Below are 24579 nucleotides of genomic sequence, written 5' to 3' on the forward strand. Positions count from 1 at the left end.
AATGAAAAGAGATAATTAGAAGAAAGTACCTGCTATTGACGTAAAAGGACGTGATGACGGTCTTCTCTCCTCTAGAATCGTAGGACACGGATATGATGTCACCACGGCAGTGTCGCTGTGGCGGTCTCTATGGCGACGCCGCGTGCTGCAGCAGTGACGCCACCCTGGCTCGTGGTGAGTGGGTGTGACCCGCCCCTTAGAGCCCCCCTGTCCGTGTGGGCGGCCCCGTGAGGAGAGAGCGAAACACGACACCCGAGAGAGGAACCAGGGGGAGGAGAAAGAGTAGCCACAGAGTACAGAATGTTAGTGAGTGGAAGAAGAAAGAAAGTCTAAAGAGAGGACGACTGCTATTCTACAGAACGGTTATTTTAGCGACAATATGTCAAACAACGGGGAAGATGCGATTGAGATGGAGTAAACAACTCGACAGTTCGTGAAAGTATATGCAAACAAGGAAAGATACGGGTTTTCGGTTCGTGTGCTTGTCAGGACGGTTGACCGTGTTCCGCTGCACCTCGAACAGGACAAGGCGAAGTTGCCGTGGGACAAACAGCAGTGAGCTACATCAACTGACTGCGATTCAGGGAAAGTAACGTTACCCCGATCGCTACAGTTGAGGAAGGGGGTATTGGGAAAGAAAGTGGAAGCAAAGGGGCCCGCGAGTGGAGCAACGGTGGAAAGTTTAACGTTAGCCTGTTCCCCCCTCGTTTTTCCATTCCGAACCAAAGGAAGGGCTCAGAGGGAGACGACTTTTCCTTCCACAAACGCTACTGACTTGAGATCCACCAAGCTCGCTAGCTAAAGTAAACTACCCTGCAACACTCAAAATGAAAACCCCCGGAGATTCGGGTAAGTTTGTGCAAAACACAAGTCGACCACTTTTGTCTGGATGAACTTGATCATGAACTTGCTGGTTGTCTTCGCCAGTTGTTCGGTCTGTTGTTGTCAATTATTAAGTGGTGAACAAAAGTCATACAGGTTGTTAAATACATTTAACTAGCTGGTTAGCTTGCTAACATTAGCCGTGCATTTGACAGTTAGCTGGCTGACTTGAGTTCATTGCATTGTAGCTATACAGTATTCAACACGTTCTCCGGTTATGTTTGATAAGTTGATACAACTGAAGTTGATGCAAAAGTGTTGTTTATACTTACTGTGTCTAGTTTGCTGGGAATATGTCAATGTGGATTGATTGTCGACCTGTTGATGTAGCTGAAGTTGAGTTGCTTTAGTGAGACATTCAAAATGGAAGCTTTTGCAAGCGGACATCCACTTTTAATACTCGAAAAGGAAATTAAACGATTGGTTGAGTTGTGGTGAATCATATGAACCAGACACTTTATGGAAGATTAGACCTGTCTGCCGGAGTTGTTTTAAGAGTTTCGTTTAATTTGGTCATTTAGAAGGTGTTGCTTGTTTGTCATCCTATGCATCCCGTCAAGTTTGTATTTCTCCGCTGTTTGGTCGACATAGCTTTTAAATATGTGGCCACCTTTAGGGTCTATTTTCTCAGAAACGTCCAATGCTGCTGTTTTATGTATGAACCTGTCATAATCGAAATCTGATTAATTCGTGCTTTGTTTGTATTGTGCTTCAATAAGTTCTGCAAAGTAACTGTGCACGGACCCAGCCGTGGAATGTTGCGGAATCCATGTTGGGATTTTCCCCTCACCCGTTCGTAGAAAGTATATGGACAAGTTTTCGAAGCATCTTAAATCGACCAAATTCACTCTTAATTCACCGTTCAGATTAAGTTGTCATTCGCACAACACATAGATTTAGTTAGATCCGTGAAAATGCAAGTGAATAATTTGTTTTGTTTACTTTGCGAGGACGCCATGCTTGGTTAGTTATGAAGGCCGCGGAGCTAGAGAGACGGGTGAACGTTTCAATGGATTGTCATTTTCGAAGGTGGAGGCTTTGTCGAATCCCAAAACGTTAGAATAAATCCTGGCGTTTCTGATGTTTGCAGTTTACAATAACGTTTTAGGCATATTTCAAGCAATAATTAAACGTTAATCTCGCTTTCACTTTCGTAATGATCAGTGATGAAGGCAGATGTCTGGGGATGAGTAAAAGTGACTGGGCCGCTGACAAAACAGACCAACTATCTGAGTCCGACCGTAAACAAACAATGAAATACACCGCATCATAGGTGGCGCTGGAGTTTCATCTTTGGGGAAGCAGCTCATCCCTAGCTGATAAACACATTTCATGCAATTCTACAACACTTTACATGTCTGGAGACATCAGAATCTTTTAATAGCCTACTACACAAATTGCAGGTTAGGCCTATGCTACTCTGCTGACACTGACAAACTGAAATCAATAAAAACAACCTTGTCGTCAATGTAACCATCTAATCTAGGCCTACGAAAAGGGGAGACAAATTGTACAATATCACTTCCATCTACAATTGAAGAGGAAATTATTGTTATCAACTTTCCAGTGGCAGTGACTCGCCCAATGATAAAGACCGTGAATATGCGCACTCACCAGACATATGGTCGACGCTCTCCACTAGTGCCAAGATATTAGTCCTGGTGTATCCTACGAATGGGAATAAACTACACTTCACACTTAAATCATTTGGACTATATGTGACTTTTGTGTTTATTAATTTAATTTAGAAATATTGCGATTGGCCTAGGGCTATAGATGTGTCTCACTGACAGCCGCAACTCCACATCAGCTATTTCATATTTGCCAAATTGCGGACTTCTCAACTGTAGGCTATGTGCTTGTTATTTACCATGTAATGGTGATATAACCAATTAGGTTCGATAACAGGAAACAATACAACCAACTAATCAAGTAAATGTATTTCATTAAAACATCTATATTGTGAGCCAGTATTAAATCTGGCAGGGGAGTCAACTGGTTATGCCAGATCACTGGCTGGGAAACTGTTTTATGGAAATCATCAAAGGTGCAGCAACCATTGCATTGTTACATTTGTTTCTCTTTAAAAACACATGCCGGCACTACAATGTATGAACTTGTTTCCAGACCTATATACAGTTGAAGTCGGGAAGTTTACATACACCTTAGCCAAACACATTTAAACTCAGTTTTTCATAATTCCTGACATTTAATCCAAGTAAAAATTCCCTGTCTTAGGTCAGTTAGGATCAGCACTTTATTTTAAGAATGTGAAATGTAAGAATAATAGTAGAGAGAATTATTTAATCATTTATTTCTTTCATCACATTCCCAGTAGGTCAGAAGTTTACATACACTCAATTAGTATTTGGTAGCATTGGCTTTAAATTGTTTAACTTGGGTCAAAGGTTTCAGGTAGCCTTCCACAAGCTTCCCACAATAAATTGGATGAATTTTGGCACATTCCTCCTGACAGAGCTGGTATAACTGAGTCAGGTTTGTAGGCCTCCTTGCTCGCACATGCTTTTTCAGTTCTTCCCACACATTTTCTATAGGATTGAGGTCAGGGCTTTGTGATGGCCACTCCAATACCTTGACTTTGTTGTCATTAAGCCATTTTGCCACAACTTTGGAAGTATGCTTGGGGTCATTGTCCATTTGGAAGACCCATTTGCGACCAAGCTTTAACTTCCTGACTGATGTCTTGAGATGTTGCTTCAATATATCCACATAATTGCCCATCCTCATGATGCTATCTATTTTGTGAAGTGCACCAGTCTCTCCTGCAGCAAAGAACCCCCACAACATGATGCTGCCATCCCTGTGCTTCACGGTTCGGATGGTATTCTTCGGCTTGCAAGCGTCCCCCTTTTTCCTCCAAATATAACGATGGTCGTTAAGGCCAAACAGTTCTATTTTTGTTTCATCAGACCAGAGGACATTTCTCCAAAAAGCACAATCTTTGTCCCCATGTGCAGTTGCAAACCGTAGTCTGGCTTTTTTTATGGCGGTTTTGGAGCAGTGGCTTCTTCCTTGCTGAGCAGCCTTTGGTGTTATGTCGATCTTCACAAGGTCCTTTGCTGTTGTTCTGGGGTTGATTTGCACTTTTCTCACCAAAGTTCATTCACCTCTAGGAGACAACATGTCTCCTTCCTGAGCGGTATGATGGCTGCGTGGTCCCATGGTGTTTATACTTGCGTACTATTGTTTGTACAGATGAACGTGGTACCTTCAGGCATTTGTCAGATTTTTTTTTTCTGAGGTCTTTATTTTCCCATGATGTCAAGCAAAGAGGCACTAAGTTTGAAGGTAGGCCTTGAAATACATCCACAGCTACACCTCCAATTGACTCAAATTATGTCAATTAGATTATCAGAAGCTTCGAAAGCCATGACATCATTTTCTGGAATTTTCCAAGCTGTCTAAAGGCACAGTCTACATAGTTTATGCAAATTTCTGACCCACTGGAATTGTGATACAGTGAAATAATCTGTCTGTAAACAATTGTTGGAAAGATTACCTGTGTCATGCACAAAGTAGATATCCTAACCGACTTGCCAAAACTATAGTTTGTTCACAATAAATTTGTGGAGTGGTTGAAAAACAAGTTTTAATGACTTCAACCTAAGTGTATGTAAACTTCCGACTTCCACTGTACATCTGCCACACCGCCATTCTATCTACACTATCCATCATGGCTCGGCTTCTTTAACAGGTCAGGATGACCGCACCCTTCACTTCATTCACACCCACCGATCCACGTAATTCCCATGTTAATGCATCTGTCCACTCCGCACTGACTCAATCATTGTACAAACACTACCACTCAAACTGAAACGAATGAACGAGAATTGTCCATGACTGTTTTTACTGTTTTTACTCAAGAGCGTGAAGTGAACCTGCGGCTTTCACACAGTGCGATGCCTGACTTCATGGTGTCTGTGTGAATGGCCCATGTTGATATCTGGTGCAGGTTGGTTTGTACTGTACGGCATCGGAAGAGGAAGTGGTCAGAGTTTGTACATCTCTGCTGTGTGTTAGATTAGTATCATTTCACTATCAGCGGCATGCTTTCATATTCAAGGTGACTGATAATCATGTCATCCCTGACTGGTTTATCTTAGATGTTGTGTAGGTCTATAGTCAAGTAGTATGAGCAAAATCTCCTGTCTAATTAGTGAAGAAGTTTAGCATGTTTCGTTTTTGCACTTGTTCCAAAGATGTTGTTTTGAGATGTAACGTGATATTGGCCTAATGTGACAAAAGATCATAGATAGCTTTTGGTGATCTCCCCTTCAATAGTATGATCAACTCAAGCTAATCGTAAATATGCTCTTTGTATCAAGTATGCAACACATGTGGCTGCAGTCAATGTGTCAGCTGGTTTGTAGTCAGAGGCCTATCAAAGGTGAACAACCGTGAACGATGACACTGTAAAAAGAGGCCATGATTATATGGGGATTCCAAATAGGTCAAACAGGGACCATCAAGCTCGCTAGTTAGGTCGGCTCATTCCTGAAATTCTGGCATAAGTTTGTTCCTGCTCTCTCTTGCATGTTGTGAAGCACATAACTAACCACCTTCCCCCATACATACAACATCAGGAAGCTCAGTCACATTTAATGCCAACTCTGCATATTTTTTTTATTTCACACCAACAAAGGCTATGCCTGACATCACAGTGACTTGAGATGAAGCAGGCCTCTGATATCTTATGGGGGTGTTCTCTCCCAAGAATAATTTTGTTTTGTGTACAACACAACGGTGATGCCTGTTCTGTAGTGGCTCTGTGGCTTATATAGAGCCATGCCTGTTCTGTAGTGCGTGATGGACGGACTGTGTGAGCCCCATGGCCTCTGCTCTCCTCCCTAACCTCTCTAACCTCCACCCCCTTCCCTTTCTGCCACATTCCAGTACACCCCTACCCCAGAGAAACAGCCCTGAGGAGGGAGCTGATGACATCACCCCACCACAAGTGGCCCTTCTACTAGAGTGTGTTTGGTTCTATGTTGGGAAGTGTGTGTGTGTACCCAAGACTGGTGTGTATGTTTTGGATGTGTGTATACCAGAGCGAGTGTGTTTGAGCGGTGTCATGTACACGTGTATAAAGTGCTGTTGTTGGGTTTGTGTTTGCGTTCACTTGAAAGTGTGTCGACCGTGTGTGTGTGTGTGTGTTGTGTGTCCGTGCTTGTGCAAGTCCCACTCCTTCGCTCTCTTATTAACCGTGTTGACAAACACAGTTGACCTTTAACCGAGGCATTATCTATCCACAAATCTGCCCAACTAATAGAGACTTCAAATAGTCCCATTATTATGAGGCTTTAATCCCAGCAGGCCTTTCTCTCATTCACTCTCCAGTTTCCTGTTGCTGTGCTCTGTAGGCCTGGTTAGGAGTTTTAACCCTTAACAAACGCCTCTTCACTCATTACAATCTATGTTCATTGCCAGAATGAGAATGTTCTAAATAGGATATAGCAATCTAATAGTTTGTAGATAGAGATGATCTGTTCTCTAAGCTTCTTTATCTACAAATACCTAGGTGTCTGGTTAGACTGTAAACTCTCCTTTCAGACTCACATTAAACAACTCCAATCCAAAATTAAATCTAGAATCGGCATCCTATTTCGCAACAAAGCCTCCTTCACTCATGCCGCCAAACATACTCTCATAAAACTGACTCTCCTACCAATCTTTGACTTCAGCGATGTCATTTACAAAATAGCCTCCAACATTCTGGTCACCATAGCAACACCCACCCGTAGCACACGCTCCAGCAGGTTTCAATGGTCATCCCCAAAGCCAACACTTCCTTTGGCCGCCTTTCCTTACAGTTCTCTGCTGCCAATGACTGGAACGAATTGCAAAAATCACTGAAGCTGGAGACTTATATCTCCCTCTGTAACTTTACGCATCAGCTGTCAGAGCACCTTACCGATCACTGTACCTGTACACAGCCAATCTGTAAATAGAACAACCTACTACCCCATCCCCATATTATTTATCCTCTTGCTCTTTTGCACCCAGTATCTCTACTTGCACTTCATCATCTGCACATCTATCTCTCCAGTGTTAATGCTAAATTGTAATTATTTCCCCTCTATGGCCTATTTATTGCCTTACCTCCCTACTTTTCTACACACACTGTACATAATTAGAAAAATCATTATTTTCTATTGTGTTATTGACTATTTGTTTGTAACTCTGTTGTTTTTGTCACACTGCTTTACTTTATCTTGGCCAGGTCACAGTTGTAAATGAGAACTTGTTCTCAACTGGCCTACCTGGTTAAATAAAGGTGAAATATATATATATTTTTTATCTGTCTCTCTGTTCTATCAGACAGGATACTCTGCCTGCTCGCTATGTGTCTAATGTTACCAGACACTAATCTGTTGATGCTGTGATTTTTCCATCCTGAGTAATAAGGAATTACTATTTTATTCAGGCCTGAAAATCAGGAACTCTATCAAGAATATAGCATAAGTGTTGTATATTTATAATGCAAATGGACAAATAGTCTATTTCCTGATTTTCAATAAGTGCCAATCAATTGATGGTAGTGTTTGGTAAATTGATTTAGCACAAATTATATTATCTGAGAGGTTACATTAGGTCAACTGATCTGAAATCAGGCTTTGTCTGTGGTTAGCTATTACTACTAGTTAGAATAGAACCAACATGACACAGGAAGACCAGTCCTGGACCTGTTGATAAGGCACCGTATCACCAGCCTGGGGTTGGGAATGAGATCAAGGGTGGTGATGATGATTAGGTACCAGTAATATGACTACTACTGACCCAGGGATGCAAGATAAATAGTCCTATAATAACTACAACCTAAAATTCTTACCTGGGAATATTGAAGACTCATGTTAAAAGGAACCACCAGCTTTCATATGTTCTTATGTTCTGAGCAAGGAACTTAAACATTAGCTTTCTTATGTGGCACATATTGCACTTTTACTTTCTTCTCCAACACTTTGTTTTTGCATTAGTTAAACCAAATTGAACATGTTTCATTATTTATTTGAGGCTAAATGAATTTTTATTGATGTATTATATTAAGTTAAAATAAGTGTTCATTCAGTATTGTTGTAATTGTCATTATTACACATTTAAATTTTTTTTAAAAATTGTCAGATTCATCGGTATCGGCGATGAAAAATCATAATCGGTCGACCTCTATATACCTTTGACTATTGGAGGTTCTTATAGGCACTTTAGTGTTGCCAGCCTAATCTCGGGAGTTGATAGGCTTGAAGTCATTAAAAGCGCTATGCTTCAAGCATTGCGAAGAGCTGCTGGCAAACGCAGGAAAGTGCTGTTTGAATTAATGCTTACGAGCCTGCTGCTGCCTACCACCGCTCAGTCAGACAGCTCTATCAAACATCATAATCAGACTTCGGTATAATATAATAAACACACAGAAATTCGAGCCTTTGGTCATTAACCTCTCCAGGGTATGTGGGACTAGCGTCCCACCTGGCCAACGTCCAGTGAGATTGCAGAGCACAAAATTCAAATACAGACATACTCATTATAATTATTCAGAAAAGATACAACTATTTTACATAGGTTTAACGATGAACTTCTTGTGAATCCAACCACGGTGTCAGATTTAAAAAAGGCTTTACTGCGAAAGCATACCTTAAGATTATTTGAGAACATAGCCCAGCAGACAAATCATTACAAACAGTAACCAGCCAAGTAGAAGAGTTACACAAGTCAGAAATAGAGATAAAATGAATCACTTACCTTTGATGATCTTCATATGGTTGCACTCAGAAGACATTCATTTTTTCAATAAATGTTCCCTTTGTTCGATGAAGTCTCTTTATATCCAAAAACCTCCATTTTGTTGGCATTTTCTTCAGTAATCCACAGGCTCAAATGCAGTCACAACAGGCAGACAAAAAAATCCAAATAGTATCTGTAAAGTTCGTAGAAACATGTCAAATGATGTTCATAGTCAACCCTCAGGTTGTTTTTAGCCTAAATAATTGATCATATTTCACCCAGACAATAACGTTGTCAATATAAAGGATAAACAAGAAAGGCACTCTCTCGGTCGTGTGCATGAAAAAGCTCTGTGACATGGCAGGGTCCACTCATTCAGACTGCTCTTACTCCCTAATTTTTCCGAATACAAGCTTGAAACAATTTCTAAAGACTGTTGACATCTAGTGGAAGGCATAGTAACTGCAATTTGAGTCCTAAGTCAATGGCTACTGTAATGGCATTGAATAGGAAAAAAATAGAGAACAAATCCTACTTCCTGAATGGATTTTTCTCAGGTTTTCGCCTTCCAAATCAGTTATGTTATACGCACAGACACTATTTTAACAGTTTTGGAAACTTTAGAGTGTTTTCTATCCAAATCTACCAATTATATGCATATCCTATCTGCTGGGCCGGAGTAGAAGGCAGTTTAATTTGGGCACACTTTTCATCCAAAATTCCAAATGCTGCCCCCTAGAGAAGTTAATATGGTCAAATCCAGAAACTATAATTTCGAAAACAAAACGTTTTTTCTTTTAGTGAAATACAGAACCGTTCTGTATTTTATTGAACGGGTGTCATCCATAAGTCTAAATATTGCTGTTACATTGCACAACCTTCAATGTAATGTCATAATTATGTAAAATTCTGGCAAATTAATTATGGTCTTTGTTAGGAAGAAATGGTTTTCACACCGTTTGCATCGAGCCAGGCGGCCCAAACTGCTGCACACTGAATGCAGGAGAAGCAACACAATTTCCCAAATTAATATTACCTGCTAACATGAATTTCTTTTAACTAAATATGGAGGCTGAAAAAATTATATACTTGTGTATTTATTTTAAGAAAGGCATTGATGTTTATGGTTGGGTACATTAGTGCAACGATTGTGCTTTTTTTCACGAATGCGCTTTTGTTAAATCATCACCCGTTTGGCGAAGTAGGCTGTGATTCGATGATAAATGAACAAGCACCGCACTGAGTATATGCAATACAGGACAAGCTAGTTAACTACACATAGTTGATGATATTACTAGGTTAACTAGCGATTATGTTAAGATTGATTGTTTTTTAAAAGATAAGTTTAATGCTAGCTAGCAATTTACCTTGGCTCCTTGCTGCAGGTGGTCAGCCTGCTACACAGTCTCCTCGTGGATTGCAATGTAATTGGCCATAGTCGGCATCCAAAAATGCGGATTACCGATTGTTATGAAAACTTGAAATCGGCCCTAATTAATCGGTCGACCTCTAGTGGGGCTAGTGGGACCTCTCATTGTACTCATAATGAAGCAGAGCAGCTCAGGGTTTGGAGGCTGCTTTGACAAGAGGAGAGACTGCCCCTCGCTCTGGGCCATGTCCGAATACCTGTACTTGCGTTCTAAATAATAGATATTTTGGGCATGCGAAAATCATTATGACAATATCGCAATATTATTTTTGCGCCGGTTGGCAGTACCTGCACCAAAACTCCAGTGTCATTCTTCATAGCTTGTTCTCAGATTTGTTTTTAGATGGAGCCAATTTATTTTCAGCACTTTTATTTCCATGATTGATCAAACCTTGTTTTCTCAAGGCTCTCTCTGTGCGTCTGGAGCAGACATATGGTGAGCAGTATGTTTGGAACATTGAATCGCAATAAAATCATAGTATCGAATTGCGATACATATAGAATCGTGAAAATCACAACACATATCGTACCGGCATCTAAACATTGTGATATCGTATTGTGAGGCCCCTAGCCCTCAGCCCTACTCTGCCCTTGACTGGCCCTCAAAGCTTTACGCTTGACCACTTGATGGTATGTGGTCGACTCTCACGGTCCATTTCCCCTACATGAGACCTAGTCTACAGAGCGTTATAGGTGGTTCTAACAGCTGTGTGTGGTCAGAGCCTGAGAGAAACAGGAGGGATTTGCTCCATTTAAACTGCACTGTAATTGTCTGTTATCAGCCTAACCGTGCCTTCGTGATCCACACACAATGACTGTTATAAGTTGGGCCAAGTGGTCCAATAGGCCATATCCCCATACTGACCGTTTGGCGCCATGGTCCCAGTATTGGCTACTAGGATGGAGAAGGTCATGGATTAGAAATCATCTACTAAGGGTTGATATCGGTGGAGGATGCAGTGACACGTGTTCTGCACCATAATCCCCCCCACCCCTACCCCACAGACACACAGCTTTTTATGGGAAGTCCTGGACCTCCCACATTCCTGCTTTAGAAAGTTAATAGTTGCCGTCTGTGCTGCATTTCACACTGGAGGAAAACAACCCTCTCTCACATAGATACACTCTGTCTGTCTGTCTCTCTATCTCTCACACACAGAGAGAGAGAGAGGCCATCATCTCCGGTGATGATCCTGTCTGGCTCAGTGGAACTAAGCAGGGTGTGGCAAGCTGCCTGGCCCGACCTGCACTGTTACTCAGCTGTGTGTGGGTGTGTAATATAAGATCGCTATTTTACAGAGCCAACATGTTACAAAGGTGTGGTGACTATGTATTATATATGAGACACAAAAAGTGTGTGAGAGAGTGTTTATTCATTTGACAGAGAAGGCATGTGTGTTATTTGTTAGTGTGTATGTCTAGTGTATCGCTGCGCCTTTCTCCTCACAGCACTGGCTGTGCCACTGAAACTGATCTGAGCTTGACGCCAGACACACACACACACAGACACAGACAGAGAGAGAGAGAGAGAGAGAGAGAGAGAGAGAGATCAGGTAACCGTGATCCCCGGCTCACATCAGACGAAACAGACAGATTAGCTCCTCTAAATAACTCTGCTGCTCCATCCAGCTTCACATTACACCAGCCACGACCCTGCACAGACCTGGGTTGACCCTGACCCAGCCTCACATCACACATTACACCAGCCACGACCCTGCACAGACCTGGGTTGACCCTGACCCAGCCGATACCACCTCACACACACACTCTCCTAATCCTAACCTTTGGTGTTAGGACGGTGTTTGTTTCCATTTATAGCACGGTGTAACTCACACTGCTAATCTATCATATTAACCTTGTGGTTCTGGTCATGTCGTGTGGATCACACTGTAAAACCCATCTGGACTGATCCTTACTGTAAAATCCCATCTGGACTGATCCTTACTGTAAAATCCAATTTGGACGGATCCTTAATGTAAAATCCCATCTGGACTGATCCTTACTGTAAAATCCAATTTGGACTGATCCTTAATGTAAAATCCCATCTGGACTGATCCTTACTGTAAAATCCCATCTGGACTGATCCTTACTGTAAAACCCCATCTGGACTGATTCTTACTGTAAAATCCCATTTGGACTGATCCTTAATTTAAAATCCCATTTGGACTGATCCTTACTGTGAGAACCCATTCGGACTGATCCTTACTGTGAGAACCCATTCTGACTGATCCTTACTGTGAGAACCCATTCTGACTGATCCTTACTGTGAGAACCCATTCTGACTGATCCTTACTGTGAGAACCCATTCTGACTGATCCTTACTGTGAGAACCCATTCTGACTGATCCTTACTGTGAGAACCCATTCTGACTGAACCTTACTGTGAGAACCCCTTTGGACCGAACCTTACTGTGAGAACCCCTTTGGACCGAACCTTACTGTGAGAACCCCTTTGGACCGATCCTTACTGTGAGAACCCCTTTGGACTGATCCTTACTGTGAGAACCCATTCTGACTGAACCTTACTGTGAGAACCCATTCTGACTGAACCTTACTGTGAGAACCCCTTTGGACCGAACCTTACTGTGAGAACCCCTTTGGACCGATCCTTACTGTGAGAACCCCTTTGGACCAATCCTTACTGTGAGAACCCATTCTAACTGATCCTTACTGTAAGAACCCATTCTGACTGAACCTTACTGTGAGAACCCATTCTGACTGAACCTTACTGTGAGAACCCCTTTGGACCGAACCTTACTGTGAGAACCCCTTTGGACCGATCCTTACTGTGAGAACCCATTCTAACTGATCCTTACTGTAAGAACCCATTCTGACTGAACCTTACTGTGAGAACCCATTCTGACTGAACCTTACTGTGAGAACCCCTTTGGACCGAACCTTACTGTGAGAACCCCTTTGGACCGAACCTTACTGTGAGAACCCCTTTGGACCGATCCTTACTGTGAGAACCCCTTTGGACTGATCCTTACTGTGAGAACCCCTTTGGACTGATCCTTACTGTGAGAACCCCGTTGGACTGATCCTTACTGTGAGAACACATTCTGACCGATCCTTACTGTGAGAACACATTTGGACTGATCCTTAATCTAATAACCCATTTGGACTGATCCTTATCGTAAGATCCCATCTAGCTGTTGTGCAGACATCATGACCTAGCCTGATTTTGGTGTACAGGAGTGAACTGTGGAAAGTGAGGTGTCCCCCTCCTCACCAGGTTTACACTGGGCTGCTAACCCCTAATATGACACTCACCCTCTATCTCAAAGCCTGGCTGCAGAGTGGGAGGAGGACTGGAATACTTCAGGCTATTTTTATCTGGGAATCTGTCTCTGCTTGGGAGAGGACAGATATCTAATTCTAGAGGATGGGAAGTCACAAAAAGACTACTGTGCCAATTGCACCTCGCTGATACTTAGTGTGTGTGTGTGTGTGTGTGTGTGTGTGTGTGTGTGTGTGTGTGTGTGGTCGGCTGTTGAGTATTCAAATGCCGCCTGGTGCCACCTAAAACGTTCTCTCTCTCCCACTTTCCACCGCCTGTTACCCCCTCTCTCCTCCACCCCTCCCTCTTCTCTCTCTCTCTCCTCCACCCTCCCTATTGTCTCTCTCTCTCTCCTCCACCCCTCCCCTTCTTCTCTCTCTCCCTCTCTCTCTCTCTCTCCTCCACCCCTCGCTCTTTCTCTCTCTCCTCCACCCCTCCTCTTCTCTCTCTCTCCTCCACCCCTCCATCTTCTCTCTCTCTTCCTCCACCCCTCCATCTCTCTCTCTCCTCCACCCCCTCCCCTCTTTTCTCTCTCTCCCTCCTCCCCCCTCCTCCTCTTCTCTCTCTCTCCTCCACCCCTCCCTCTTTTCTCTCTCTCTCCCTCCACCCCCTCCCTCTTTTCTCTCTCTCTCTCCACCCCTCCCTCTTTTCTCTCTCTTCTCCTCCACCCCCCTCCCCTCTTTTCTCTCTCTCTCCTCCACCCCCTCCCCTCTTTTCTCTCTCTCTCTCCCTCCACCCCTCCCTCTTTTCTCTCTCTCTCTCTCCCCCCCTCTCCCTCTTTTCTCTCTCTCTCTCTCCTCCACCCCTCTCCTCTTCTCTCTCTCTCTCTCCTTCACCCCTCCCTCTCCTCCCTCTCTCTCTTCTCTCCTCCCTTCCCTCTTCTCTCTCTCTCTCCTCCACCCTTCTCTCTTTTTTTCTCTCTCTCTCCTCCACCCTTCCCTCTTTTCTCTCTCTCTCTCCTCCACCCCTCCCTCTTTTCTCTCTCTCTCTCCTCCACCCTCCCTCTTTTCTCTCTCTCTCTCTCCTCCACCACCCCCTCTCTTTCTCTCTCTCTCTCTCCTCCACCCCTCTCCTCTCTTCTCTCTCTCTCCTCCACCCCTCCCTCTTTTCTCTCTCTCTCCTCCACCACCCCTCCCTCTTTTCTCTCTCTCTCTCCTCCCCCCCCCCTCCCTCTTTTCTCTCTCTCTCTCCTCCCCCCTCCCTCTTTTCTCTCTCTCTCTCCTCCACCCCTCCCTCTTTTCTCTCTCTCTCTCCTCCACCCCTCCCTCTTTTCTCTCTCTCTCTCCTCCACCCCTCCCTCTTTTCTCTCTCTCTCTCCTCCACCACCTCCCTCTTTCTCCCCTCTCCCTCCACCCCTCCCTCCCTCTTTTCTCTCTCTCTCTCCTCCACCCCTCCCTCCCTCCCTCTTCTCTCTCTCTCTCTCTCTCCTCCTCCACCCTCCCTCCCTCTTCTCTCTCTCTCTCTCCTCCACCCCTCCCTCCTCCCTCTTCTCTCTCTCTCTCTCTCCTCCACCCCTCCCTCTTCCTCTCCTCTTCTCTCTTCTCTCCTCCACCCCTCCCTCTTCTCTCTCTCTCTCTCTCTCTCTCCTCCACCCCCTCCCTCTTTTCTCTCTCTCTCATCCACCCCTCCCTCTTCTCTCTCTCTCTCATCCACCCCTCCCTCTTCTCTCTCTCTCTCTCTCTCTCTCTCTCTCATTCACCCCCTCCCTCTTCTCTCTCTCTCTCTCTCCTCCACCCCTCCCTCTTCTCTCTCTCTCTCTCTCTCTCTCTCTCTCCTCCACCCCTCCTATTTTCTCTCTCTCTCTCCTCCACCCCTCCCTATTTTCTCTCTCTCTCCTCCCACCCCTCCCTATTTTCTCTCTCCTCCACCCCTCCCTATTTCTCTCTCCTCCACCCCTCCCTATTTTCTCTCTCCTCCACCCCTCCCTATTTTCTCTCTCCTCCACCCCTCCCTCTTTTCTCTCTCCTCCACCCCTCCCTCTTTTCTCTCTCCTCCACCCCTCCCTCTTTTCTCTCTCTCTCTCCTCCACCCCTCCCTCTTTTCTCTCTCCTCCACCCCTCCCTCTTTTCTCTCTCCTCCACCCCTCCCTCTTTTCTCTCTCCTCCATCCCTCCCTCTTTTCTCTCCTCCACCCCTCCCTCTTTTCTCTCTCTCTCTCTCTCTTTCCTCCACCCCAAGTCAGGAATGTAAGATCACAGTTTCTTTCCAACCTCTCTATTTCCCCGCTGTCGGTCTTGTGTTTTCTCCTCCCTCTCTCCTTTTTTAGACCTGTCCTGTCCTCTATGTACCTGTCCCGTCCTCTATGTACCTGTCCTATATGTACCTGTCCTATATGTACCTGTCCTTTCCTCTATGTACCTGCCCTGTCCTCTATGTACCTGTCCTCTATGTACCTGTCCTCTATGTACCTGCCCTGTCCTCTATGTACCTGCCCTGTCCTCTATGTACCTGCCCTGTCCTCTATGTACCTGCCCTGTCCTCTATGTACCTGCCCTGTCCTCTATGTACCTGTCCTCTATGTACCTGTCCTCTATGTACCTGTCATCTATGTACCTGTCATCTATGTACCTGTCATCTATGTACCTGTCCTCTATGTACCTGCCCTGTCCTCTATGTACCTGCCCTGTCCTCTATGTACCTGCCCTGTCCTCTATGTACCCGCCCTGTCCTCTATGTACCCGCCCTGTCCTCTATGTACCTGCCCTGTCCTCTATGTACCTGCCCTGTCCTCTATGTACCTGCCCTGTCCTCTATGTACCTGTCCTATATGTACCTGCCCTGTCCTCTATGTACCTGTCCTCTATGTACCTGCCCTGTCCTCTATGTACCTGTCCTCTATGTACCTGCCCTGTCCTCTATGTACCTGCCCTGTCCTCTATGTACCTGTCCTCTATGTACCTGTCCTCTATGTACCTGTCCTCTATGTACATGCATCACTGTTCATTTAGAACTTTGAGCCAATTTATCTCAAGTAAGCATGTGGTTTCCCTCAACTGTGTGTGCGTGCACCTGGATGTGTGTGTGTTGCTTAGGGGAACCTGTGTGTGAGTCACTAATACTGGCCAAGCAGTGCATTTATGATATTTTTGTGTATTACTAGGTAGGGGCCTTTAGTATGTAAGCCCTGTGAAAATTATGTGTGTGTGAGAGCACGTTTCGCACACAATATGTCCCAGAGGAGGGGTGTGTGTTTCTTGACGGAGCTGTGTTGTCCCAAAGGAAAGTTCAGCTCAGAGTGTGCTCTCACAAAACAACCCATTTATGAAGGGATCAAACAAGCCACATGTAGAGAATGATAATCTACTGTAGTCAGCATTAAACCAGCTTCCATTCTTTCAGTCTTAATGTGTGTGAAGGTGAACACCTGTTTGTCTGTTTCAATATCACCATGCTATTAGTAGTCGTGTGTGTGTGTGTGGAAAGTGGACATCCTCTGTCTTTTATCAGCTGTGACTGGTTGATCTCATTTGCTCCTTGCGGCTGGCCTGTACATAAGCACTGTACTTTGTACAACAGAATCACACACATCCCTTTCCCTGATTCCCTGGTTTTTGTCTGAAATCATAGCTACTTAGCTAGCATGTTATTTTGGATGAAAACATCACCATGGCTGCTCTCGCCTTGGGTCTGTTCTATTGATTAAAGTAATGGATAGAATCGTGTGTGTGTCAGTGAGAGTGCATGGGGTCGTTGGTGTAGGAGAGTGTTGGTGTGTGTGAAGGTCTCTGAGGAGTGAAACCTTTTAAAACATAGATTAACTGGCCCCTCCATCCTCTCCTCTCCTCCCCCTCTCTGTCACCCATCCCATGGTAGAATACCCCAGTGGCAGATCCTCTTCCATTAACTCCCTCCCCCTCCCCTCGATCTGCCCCTCTTTTTTTCACTGCAACTCTCCCGGTCCCCTTCTCCTTTCTCCCCTTCCACTTTTCTGGATTTTTTTCTCCTCTCCTCCTCTTTCTCTCTCTCACTCCCCCATTCCTCTTTCTCTCTCTCACTCCCCCATTCCTCTTTCTCTCTCTCACTCCCCCATTCCTCTTTCTCTCTCTCTCACTCCCCCATTCCTCTTTCTCTCTCTCTCACTCCCCCATTCCTCTTTCTCTCTCTCTCACTCCCCCATTCCTCTTTCTCTCTCTCTCACTCCCCCATTCCTCTTTCTCTCTCTCTCACTCCCCCATTCCTCTTTCTCTCTCTCTCACTCCCCCATTCCTCTTTCTCTCTCTCTCACTCCCCCATTCCTCTTTCTCTCTCTCTCACTCCCCCATTCCTCTTTCTCTCTCTCTCACTCCCCCATTCCTCTTTCTCTCTCTCTCTCACTCCCCCATTCTCTTTCTCTCTCTCTCTCACTCCCCCATTCCTCTTTCTCTCTCTCTCTCACTCCCCCATTCCTCTTTCTCTCTCTCTCTCACTCCCCCATTCCTCTTTCTCTCTCTCTCTCACTCCCCCATTCCTCTTTCTCTCTCTCTCACTCCCCCATTCCTCTTTCTCTCTCTCTCACTCCCCCATTCCTCTTTCTCTCTCTCTCACTCCCCCATTCCTCTTTCTCTCTCTCTCACTCCCCCATTCCTCTTTCTCTCTCTCTCACTCCCCCATGCATCTTTCTCTCTCTCTCACTCCCCCATGCCTCTTTCTCTCTCTCTCACTCCCCCATGCCTCTTTCTCTCTCTCTCACTCCCCCATGCCTCTTTCTCTCTCTCTCACTCCCCCATGCCTCTTTCTCTCTCTCTCACTCCCCCATGCCTCTTTCTCTCTCTCTCACTCCCCCATTCCCTTCAACTGAGGGAGCAGTGCAGACCCATTGTTGGGCTTGTTGCTGTAAGGACACAGGTGCTGAATTACCGCGTGGTTAGCATTATCAACTCAGCTTTAGGGGTGCCACACCATGCAGGACACACACACACACGCTCATCCTGGACAGCTAGTCTCGTACAGGTCATTTTCCTGAAATGTTTATATGCAGTCATTTCTCTGAACTCTGTTTACGTCTCCTCCCAGGTGTGTGTGATGTGTGTTGGCCTGAGAGGGATTGAATAATGCATAGATCATTGGAAAGGTATTTATAGGAAAGCAGAGTGATTAAAGTTTAATGGCAGGCCTTACGTCAGTGCTGTACAGCATCATACACACTCTCTCTCTCTCGCCCACTCTCTCGCGCTCGCTCTCTCTTTCTTGCGCTCGCTCTCTCTCTCTTTCTTGCGCTCTCTCTCTTTCTTGCGCTCGCTCTCTCTTTCTTGCGCTCGCTCGTTCTCTCGCTCGTTCTCTCTCTCGCTCCCTCGTTCTCGCTCCCTCCCTCGCTCTCTCAATTGTTTGTCGCTCTCTTTTCCTGTCTTCAGTATACTGGCTAGCCTGTATCCTCCACTTCTCACATCTCTCCATCCCTCTCTTTACTTCTCTCCCTCTTATCCCTGTCCGGAAGCTGTCATATAGTGTTTTTTCTCTCTGTCAGATGAACAGCCTCTAGCGCTGTTAGCCATGTAAAGCCATTGATATTTGATAGTTGTGATGTGCTGATCTCAACCATTTACTGGGCCGCTGAGGTCTGATCAGTGGAAGGTAGACTGGAACTAGAATGCTGAAAGAAGGTTCAGGACGACGCAATGCCCAATACAGCCCAATACAGCTTCATACAGCTTCACACAGCTTTACACAGCTTCATACAGCTTTACACTGCTTCACACAGCTTTACACTGCTTCACACAGCTTTACACAGCTTCATACAGATTCATACAGCTTCACACTGCTTCACACTGCTTCACACTGCTTCACACTGCTTCACACTGCTTCACACTGCTTCACACAGCTTCATACAGATTCATACAGCTTTACACAGCTTCATACAGATTCACACTGCTTCACACTGCTTCACACTGCTTCATACTGCTTCATGCAGCTTCACACTGCTTCACATCGCTTCATACCGCTTCACACTGCTTCATACTGCTTCATACTGCTTTACACAGCTTCACACTGCTTCACACCGCTTCATACAGATTCATACTGCCAAATGCTCAAAGCTGATTTGAAATATATTGTGATTCACCCAATAAACCAGACCAGTGTGTTTGGGTTTAATCTTGTGTTTAGGTGTGTCCCAAAAGGAATAGCAGTGACCCAATAGGTCCTGACCTATTGTTGGGAAACACTCATCTGTTTCTCCATTCCTTTCTCCACGTTTCTTCTCTGACAGTGTTCACTCCATACGCCTCTTCTTTTTCTCAATACCTACCTTTCCCCTCTCTCCATCTCTCCCTCATGTTTACATTGCCCCAATACCTACCTTTCCCCTCTCTCCATCTCTCCCTCATGTTTACATTGCCCCAATACCTACCTTTCCCCTCTCTCCATCTCTCCCTCATGTTTACATTGCCCCAATACCTACCTTTCCCCTCTCTCCATCATACTTACATTGTTCCAGTACCTTCCATTTCCCCTTAATTTCCCCTCTTGCTCTCTTTCCTCCCTCCCTCAAAATGTCCATCTCCCTCCACTTTCCCTCTTCCTCACTCTCTCCTATGTTTACATCCTTCCCTCCTCTCTGACTGGTGTCATAGGGTGACATCAGTGGTAAGCTCCTTGCCGAAATGGCCACTGACAGACAAACACAGTGCCCTGCTCTGGGTCACAATACTTTTTATCCAGGGCCATTTTTAGCATCAGTCTGCTCTATGCGATTATGCAACAACACACGGGTGGGCCGACACGCACAGACCCCAGCCACAGTTTAACACACACACACACACAGACAGACTCTAGGGATTTGCATTTTTCTCTTTCAAGATGATTAATTCCGTATCTAGATGCATGCACTCCAATACGATACAGTAACGATAAGTTTTAGGTTGAATCGATTCGGTTTGATTAATGAACGATGCAATACAATTCTTTGCACTAACATTTTGTTGTATAAACACATTAATTAAAATCTGCTGAAGATGGAAATCATGAGCTGGGCCTCTCTGAGCTGGGCCTCTGAGCGTGTGTGTGTGGTGTATACTATGTAGTCAACTGATCTGAGCCATAAGGGACTAGGCATCTACTACCACTTTTGGTAGCTGATGAATATATATATATATATATATATACACACACACACACACACACACAGTTGAAGTCGGAAGTTTATATACACTTAGGTTGGAGTCATTAAAATTAGTTGTTCAACCACTCCACAAATTTCTTGTTAACAAACTATAGTTGTTGCAAGTAGGTTAAGACATCTACATCTAAATGTTTAGACAGATTATTTCACTTCTAATTCACTGTATCACAATTCCACAATTTCACCTTTGTTTATTATCTACTTCACTTGCTTTGGCAATGTTAACATGTTTCCCATGTCAATAAAGCAGAGGGGAGGGAGGGATGGGGTGGAGAGAGGAAGGGAGGGAAGAGGGATGGGGGAAAGAGAGAGGAAGGGAGGGATGGGGGGGAGAGAGAGGAAGGGAGGGATGGGGGGGGAGAGAGAGGAAGGGAGGGATGGGGGGGAGAGAGAGGAAGGGAGGGATGGGGTGGAGAGAGGGATGGGGGAGAGAGAGGAAGGGAGGGATGGGGTGGAGAGAGAGGGATGGGGGAGAGAGAGGGATGGGGGAGAGAGAGGGATGGGGGAGAGAGAGAGGGATGGGGGAGAGAGAGAGTGATGGGGGGAGAGAGAGGAAGGGAGGGATGGGGTGGAGAGAGAGGGATGGGGGGAGAGAGGAAGGGAGGGATGGGGTGGAGAGCGAGGGATGAGGGGAGAGAGAGAGGAAGGGAGGGATGGGGTGGAGAGGGATGGAGGGATGGGGGGGGGAGAGGGATGGGGGGGAGAGAGGGATGGAGGGATGGGGGGGAGAGAGGGATGGAGGGATGGGGTGGAGAGAGAGGGATGGGGGGATGGGGGAGAAAGGGATGGAGAGGGATATATATATATATATATATATATATATGAGAGTGCTAGCAGTAGCAGCTCTGGAAGCAGTGCAGTCAGGACAGTAACCCCTCCCCCCTGCACCTGCCTGTCCACACACTGGGGCCATTGTGCTCCTGTCCCTGACACACACACACTCTCGCTCCACATACTTTCTCCCGCCCATTCTCGCTGGCGTTAGTCAGGTCGCCTGACTTAGCCTAGGTGTTTAGGTGGTGTGTGTGAGCAGCCCCGGGCTCACTTAACCTGGCCTTGGTATAGTTGATGTAAGGTGTGTGTGTCTTTGTGTCTGGGCTCTGGCTGGGAGAGAGGTGGAGAAAGAGGGGAGGTGGTGTGTGTGTAGGCTTTGTGTTGCTGGCAACAACAGTGCACTGTGGCAAGCCATTGAGTCACATCATTGGTTGCGTGGATTTCTGTCTTCCAGTGCAGGTGTGTGTGGGTGTGTGTGGGTGGGCTCCCTGTGCGTGGTGTTGTGTCTGTGTTCTGTCTGCTTGTGTCGTGTGTGTACCAGTTGTGTCCCTGGTATGTGGGTGTATGTCTTCATGTGTGTCAGTCTCTCTGCTCTGTGTGTGGCTGCAGGCATGGATGGGAGAGAAGTGTGTGTGACTGTGTGTTGGTTCAGAATTGTGTGTTTGTGGGTAAAGGGTAACTTCCAGATTTGCTGGTATCAATTGGTGTATGTTCTGTCACACACACACAGACAGACAGATGTTTGCTGTGAGTGTAGAGCTAGATGCTGCAGTCTGTACTGTGTTGTGGTGTGGTGACCTTACAGAGGGTTAGATGCTGCAGTCTGTACTAGAGGTCGACTGATTATGATTTTTCAACGCCGATACCGATTATTGGAGGACCATAACAGCCGATACCGATTAATCGGCCGATTTAAAATAAAAACGTTTTTTTCTTTCTTTTTTTTTACAATTTATTTGTAATAATGACAATTACAACAATACTGAATTAACACTTATTTTAACTTAATATAATACATCAATACAATCAATTTAGCCTCAAATAAATAATGAAACATGTTCAATTTGTTTTAAATAATGCAAAAACATGTAAGAAAGCTAACGTTTCAGTTCCTTGCTCAGAACATGAGAACATTTGAAAGCTGGTGGTTCCTTTTAACATGAGTCTTCAATATTCCCAGGTAAGTTATTATAGGAATTATAGGACTATTTCCCTCTATACCATTTGTATTTCATTAACCTTTGACTATTGGATGTTCTTATAGGCACTTTAGTATTGCCAGTGTAACAGTATAGCTTCCGTCCCTCTCCTCGCTCCTCCCTGGGCTCGAACCAGGAACACATCGACAACAGCCACCCTCGAAGCAGCGTTACCCATGCAGAGCAAGGGGAATAACCACTCCAAGGCTCAGAGCGAGTGATGTTTGAAACGCTATTAGCGCGCGCTAACTAGCTCATCTCGGGAGTTGATAGGCTTGAAGTCATAAACAGCACAATGCTTGACGCACAACGAAAACCTGCTGGCAAAACGCAAAGAAAGTGCTGTTTGAATAAATGTTTATGCGCCTGCTTCTGCCTACCACCGTCAGATACTTAGATACTTGTATGCTCAGTCAGATTATATGCAACACAGGACACGCTAGATAATATCTAGTAATATCATCAACCACGTGTAGTTAACTAGTGATTATGATTGATTGTTTTATATAAGATATGTTTAATGCTAGCTAGCAACTTACCTTGGCTTACTGCATTCGCGTAACAGGCAGTCTCCTTGTGGAGTGCAATGAGAGAGAGGCAGGTCGTTATAGCGTTGGACTAGTTAACTGTAAGGTTGCAAGATTAGATTCCCCGAAGGTGAAAGTCTGTCGTTCTGCCCCTGAATGAGGCAGTTAACCCACCGTTCCTAGGCCGTCATTGAAAATAAGAACGTGTTCTTAACTGACTTGCCTAGTTAAATTAACATTAAATAAACGTGTAAAAGGTGCCATAAAATACAGATTTCCGATTGTTATGAAAACTTGAAATCGGCCCCAATTAATCTGTCGACCTCTAGACTGTAGTGTTCTTGTTCTAAGATTGTAGAGTGGTGTGATGGATGGATAGGTGGTGGGAGTACATTAGGAGAAGGATTCCACACGTTGTTGTGGTAGATAAGATGTATCAGTCACTGTCTGACAGTGGACAGGCTTTTTGCTATAGTGTTGTTAGTGTAGGTTAGGACTAGTAACAGGGATGTTGTAGTGTTGGTGGAGGTTAGGACTAGTAATAGGGATATTGTAGTGTTGGTAACAGGGATGTTGTGGTGTTGGTGGAGGTTAGGACTAGTAACAGGGATGTTGTAGTGGTGGTGTAGGTTGGGACTAGTAGCAGGGATGTTGGTGGAGGTTAGGACTAGTAACATGGATGTTGTAGTGTTGGTGGAGGTTAGGACTAGTAACAGGGATGTTGTAGTGTTGGTAGAGATTATGACTAGTAACAGGGATGTTGTAGTGTTGGTGGAGGTTAGGACTAGTAACAGGGATGTTGTAGTGGAGGTTAGGATAAGTAACAGATGTTGTAGTGTTGTTGGAGGTCATGAGTAGTAACAGGGATGTTGTAGTGTTGGTGGAGGTCAGGACTAGTAACAGGGATGTTGTAGTGTTGGTGGAGGTTAGGACTAGTAACAGGGATGTTGTGGTGTTGGTGGAGGTTAGGACTAGTAACAGGGATGTTGTAGTGGTGGTGTAGGTTGGGAATAGTAACAGGGATGTTGTAGTGTTGGTGGAGGTTAGGACTAGTAACAGGGATGTTGTAGTGTTGTTGGAGGTCAGGAGTAGTAACAGGGATGTTGTAGTGTTGGTGGAGGTCAGGACTAGTAACAGGGATGTTGTAATGTTTGTAGGTTAGGACTAGTAACAGGGATGTTGTGGTGTTGGTGAAAGTTAGGACTAGTAACAGGGATGTGTTAGTGGAGGTTAGGACTAGTAACAGGGATGTTGTAGTGTTTGTGTAGGTTAGGACTAGTAACAGGGATGTTGTGGTGTTGGTGAAGGTTAGGACTAGTAACAGGGATGTTGTGGTGTTGGTGAAGGTTAGGACTAGTAACAGGGATGTTGTAGTGTTAGTGGAGGTTAGGACTAGTAACAGGGATGTGTCGACCTCTAGACTGTAGTGTTCTTGTTCTAAGATTGTAGAGTGGTGTGATGGATGGATAGGTGGTGGGAGTACATTAGGAGAAGGATTCCACACGTTGTTGTGGTAGATAAGATGTATCAGTCACTGTCTGACAGTGGACAGGCTTTTTGCTATAGTGTTGTTAGTGTAGGTTAGGACTAGTAACAGGGATGTTGTAGTGTTGGTGGAGGTTAGGACTAGTAATAGGGATATTGTAGTGTTGGTAAC

At 45.0% G+C, this 24579-nt stretch overlaps 1 protein-coding gene across 1 annotated transcript in view; it reads left to right on the forward strand.

Annotated features, from left to right (window-relative positions):
- Positions 1 to 240: 240 nt before the first annotated feature.
- Positions 241 to 24579, forward strand: part of LOC109877716 (ETS domain-containing transcription factor ERF) — an 82699-nt gene continuing 58360 nt past the window's right edge. Inside the window, exon 1 of the mRNA XM_031786356.1 lies at positions 241 to 849. Coding sequence (XP_031642216.1) covers positions 828 to 849 — 22 coding nt within the window. The 5' untranslated portion in view covers positions 241 to 827. The remainder of the gene's footprint in view (positions 850 to 24579) is intronic.

The sequence above is a fragment of the Oncorhynchus kisutch genome, linkage group LG2 (genome assembly GCF_002021735.2).
Source record: "Oncorhynchus kisutch isolate 150728-3 linkage group LG2, Okis_V2, whole genome shotgun sequence".
NCBI classification, from domain to species: domain Eukaryota; kingdom Metazoa; phylum Chordata; class Actinopteri; order Salmoniformes; family Salmonidae; genus Oncorhynchus; species Oncorhynchus kisutch.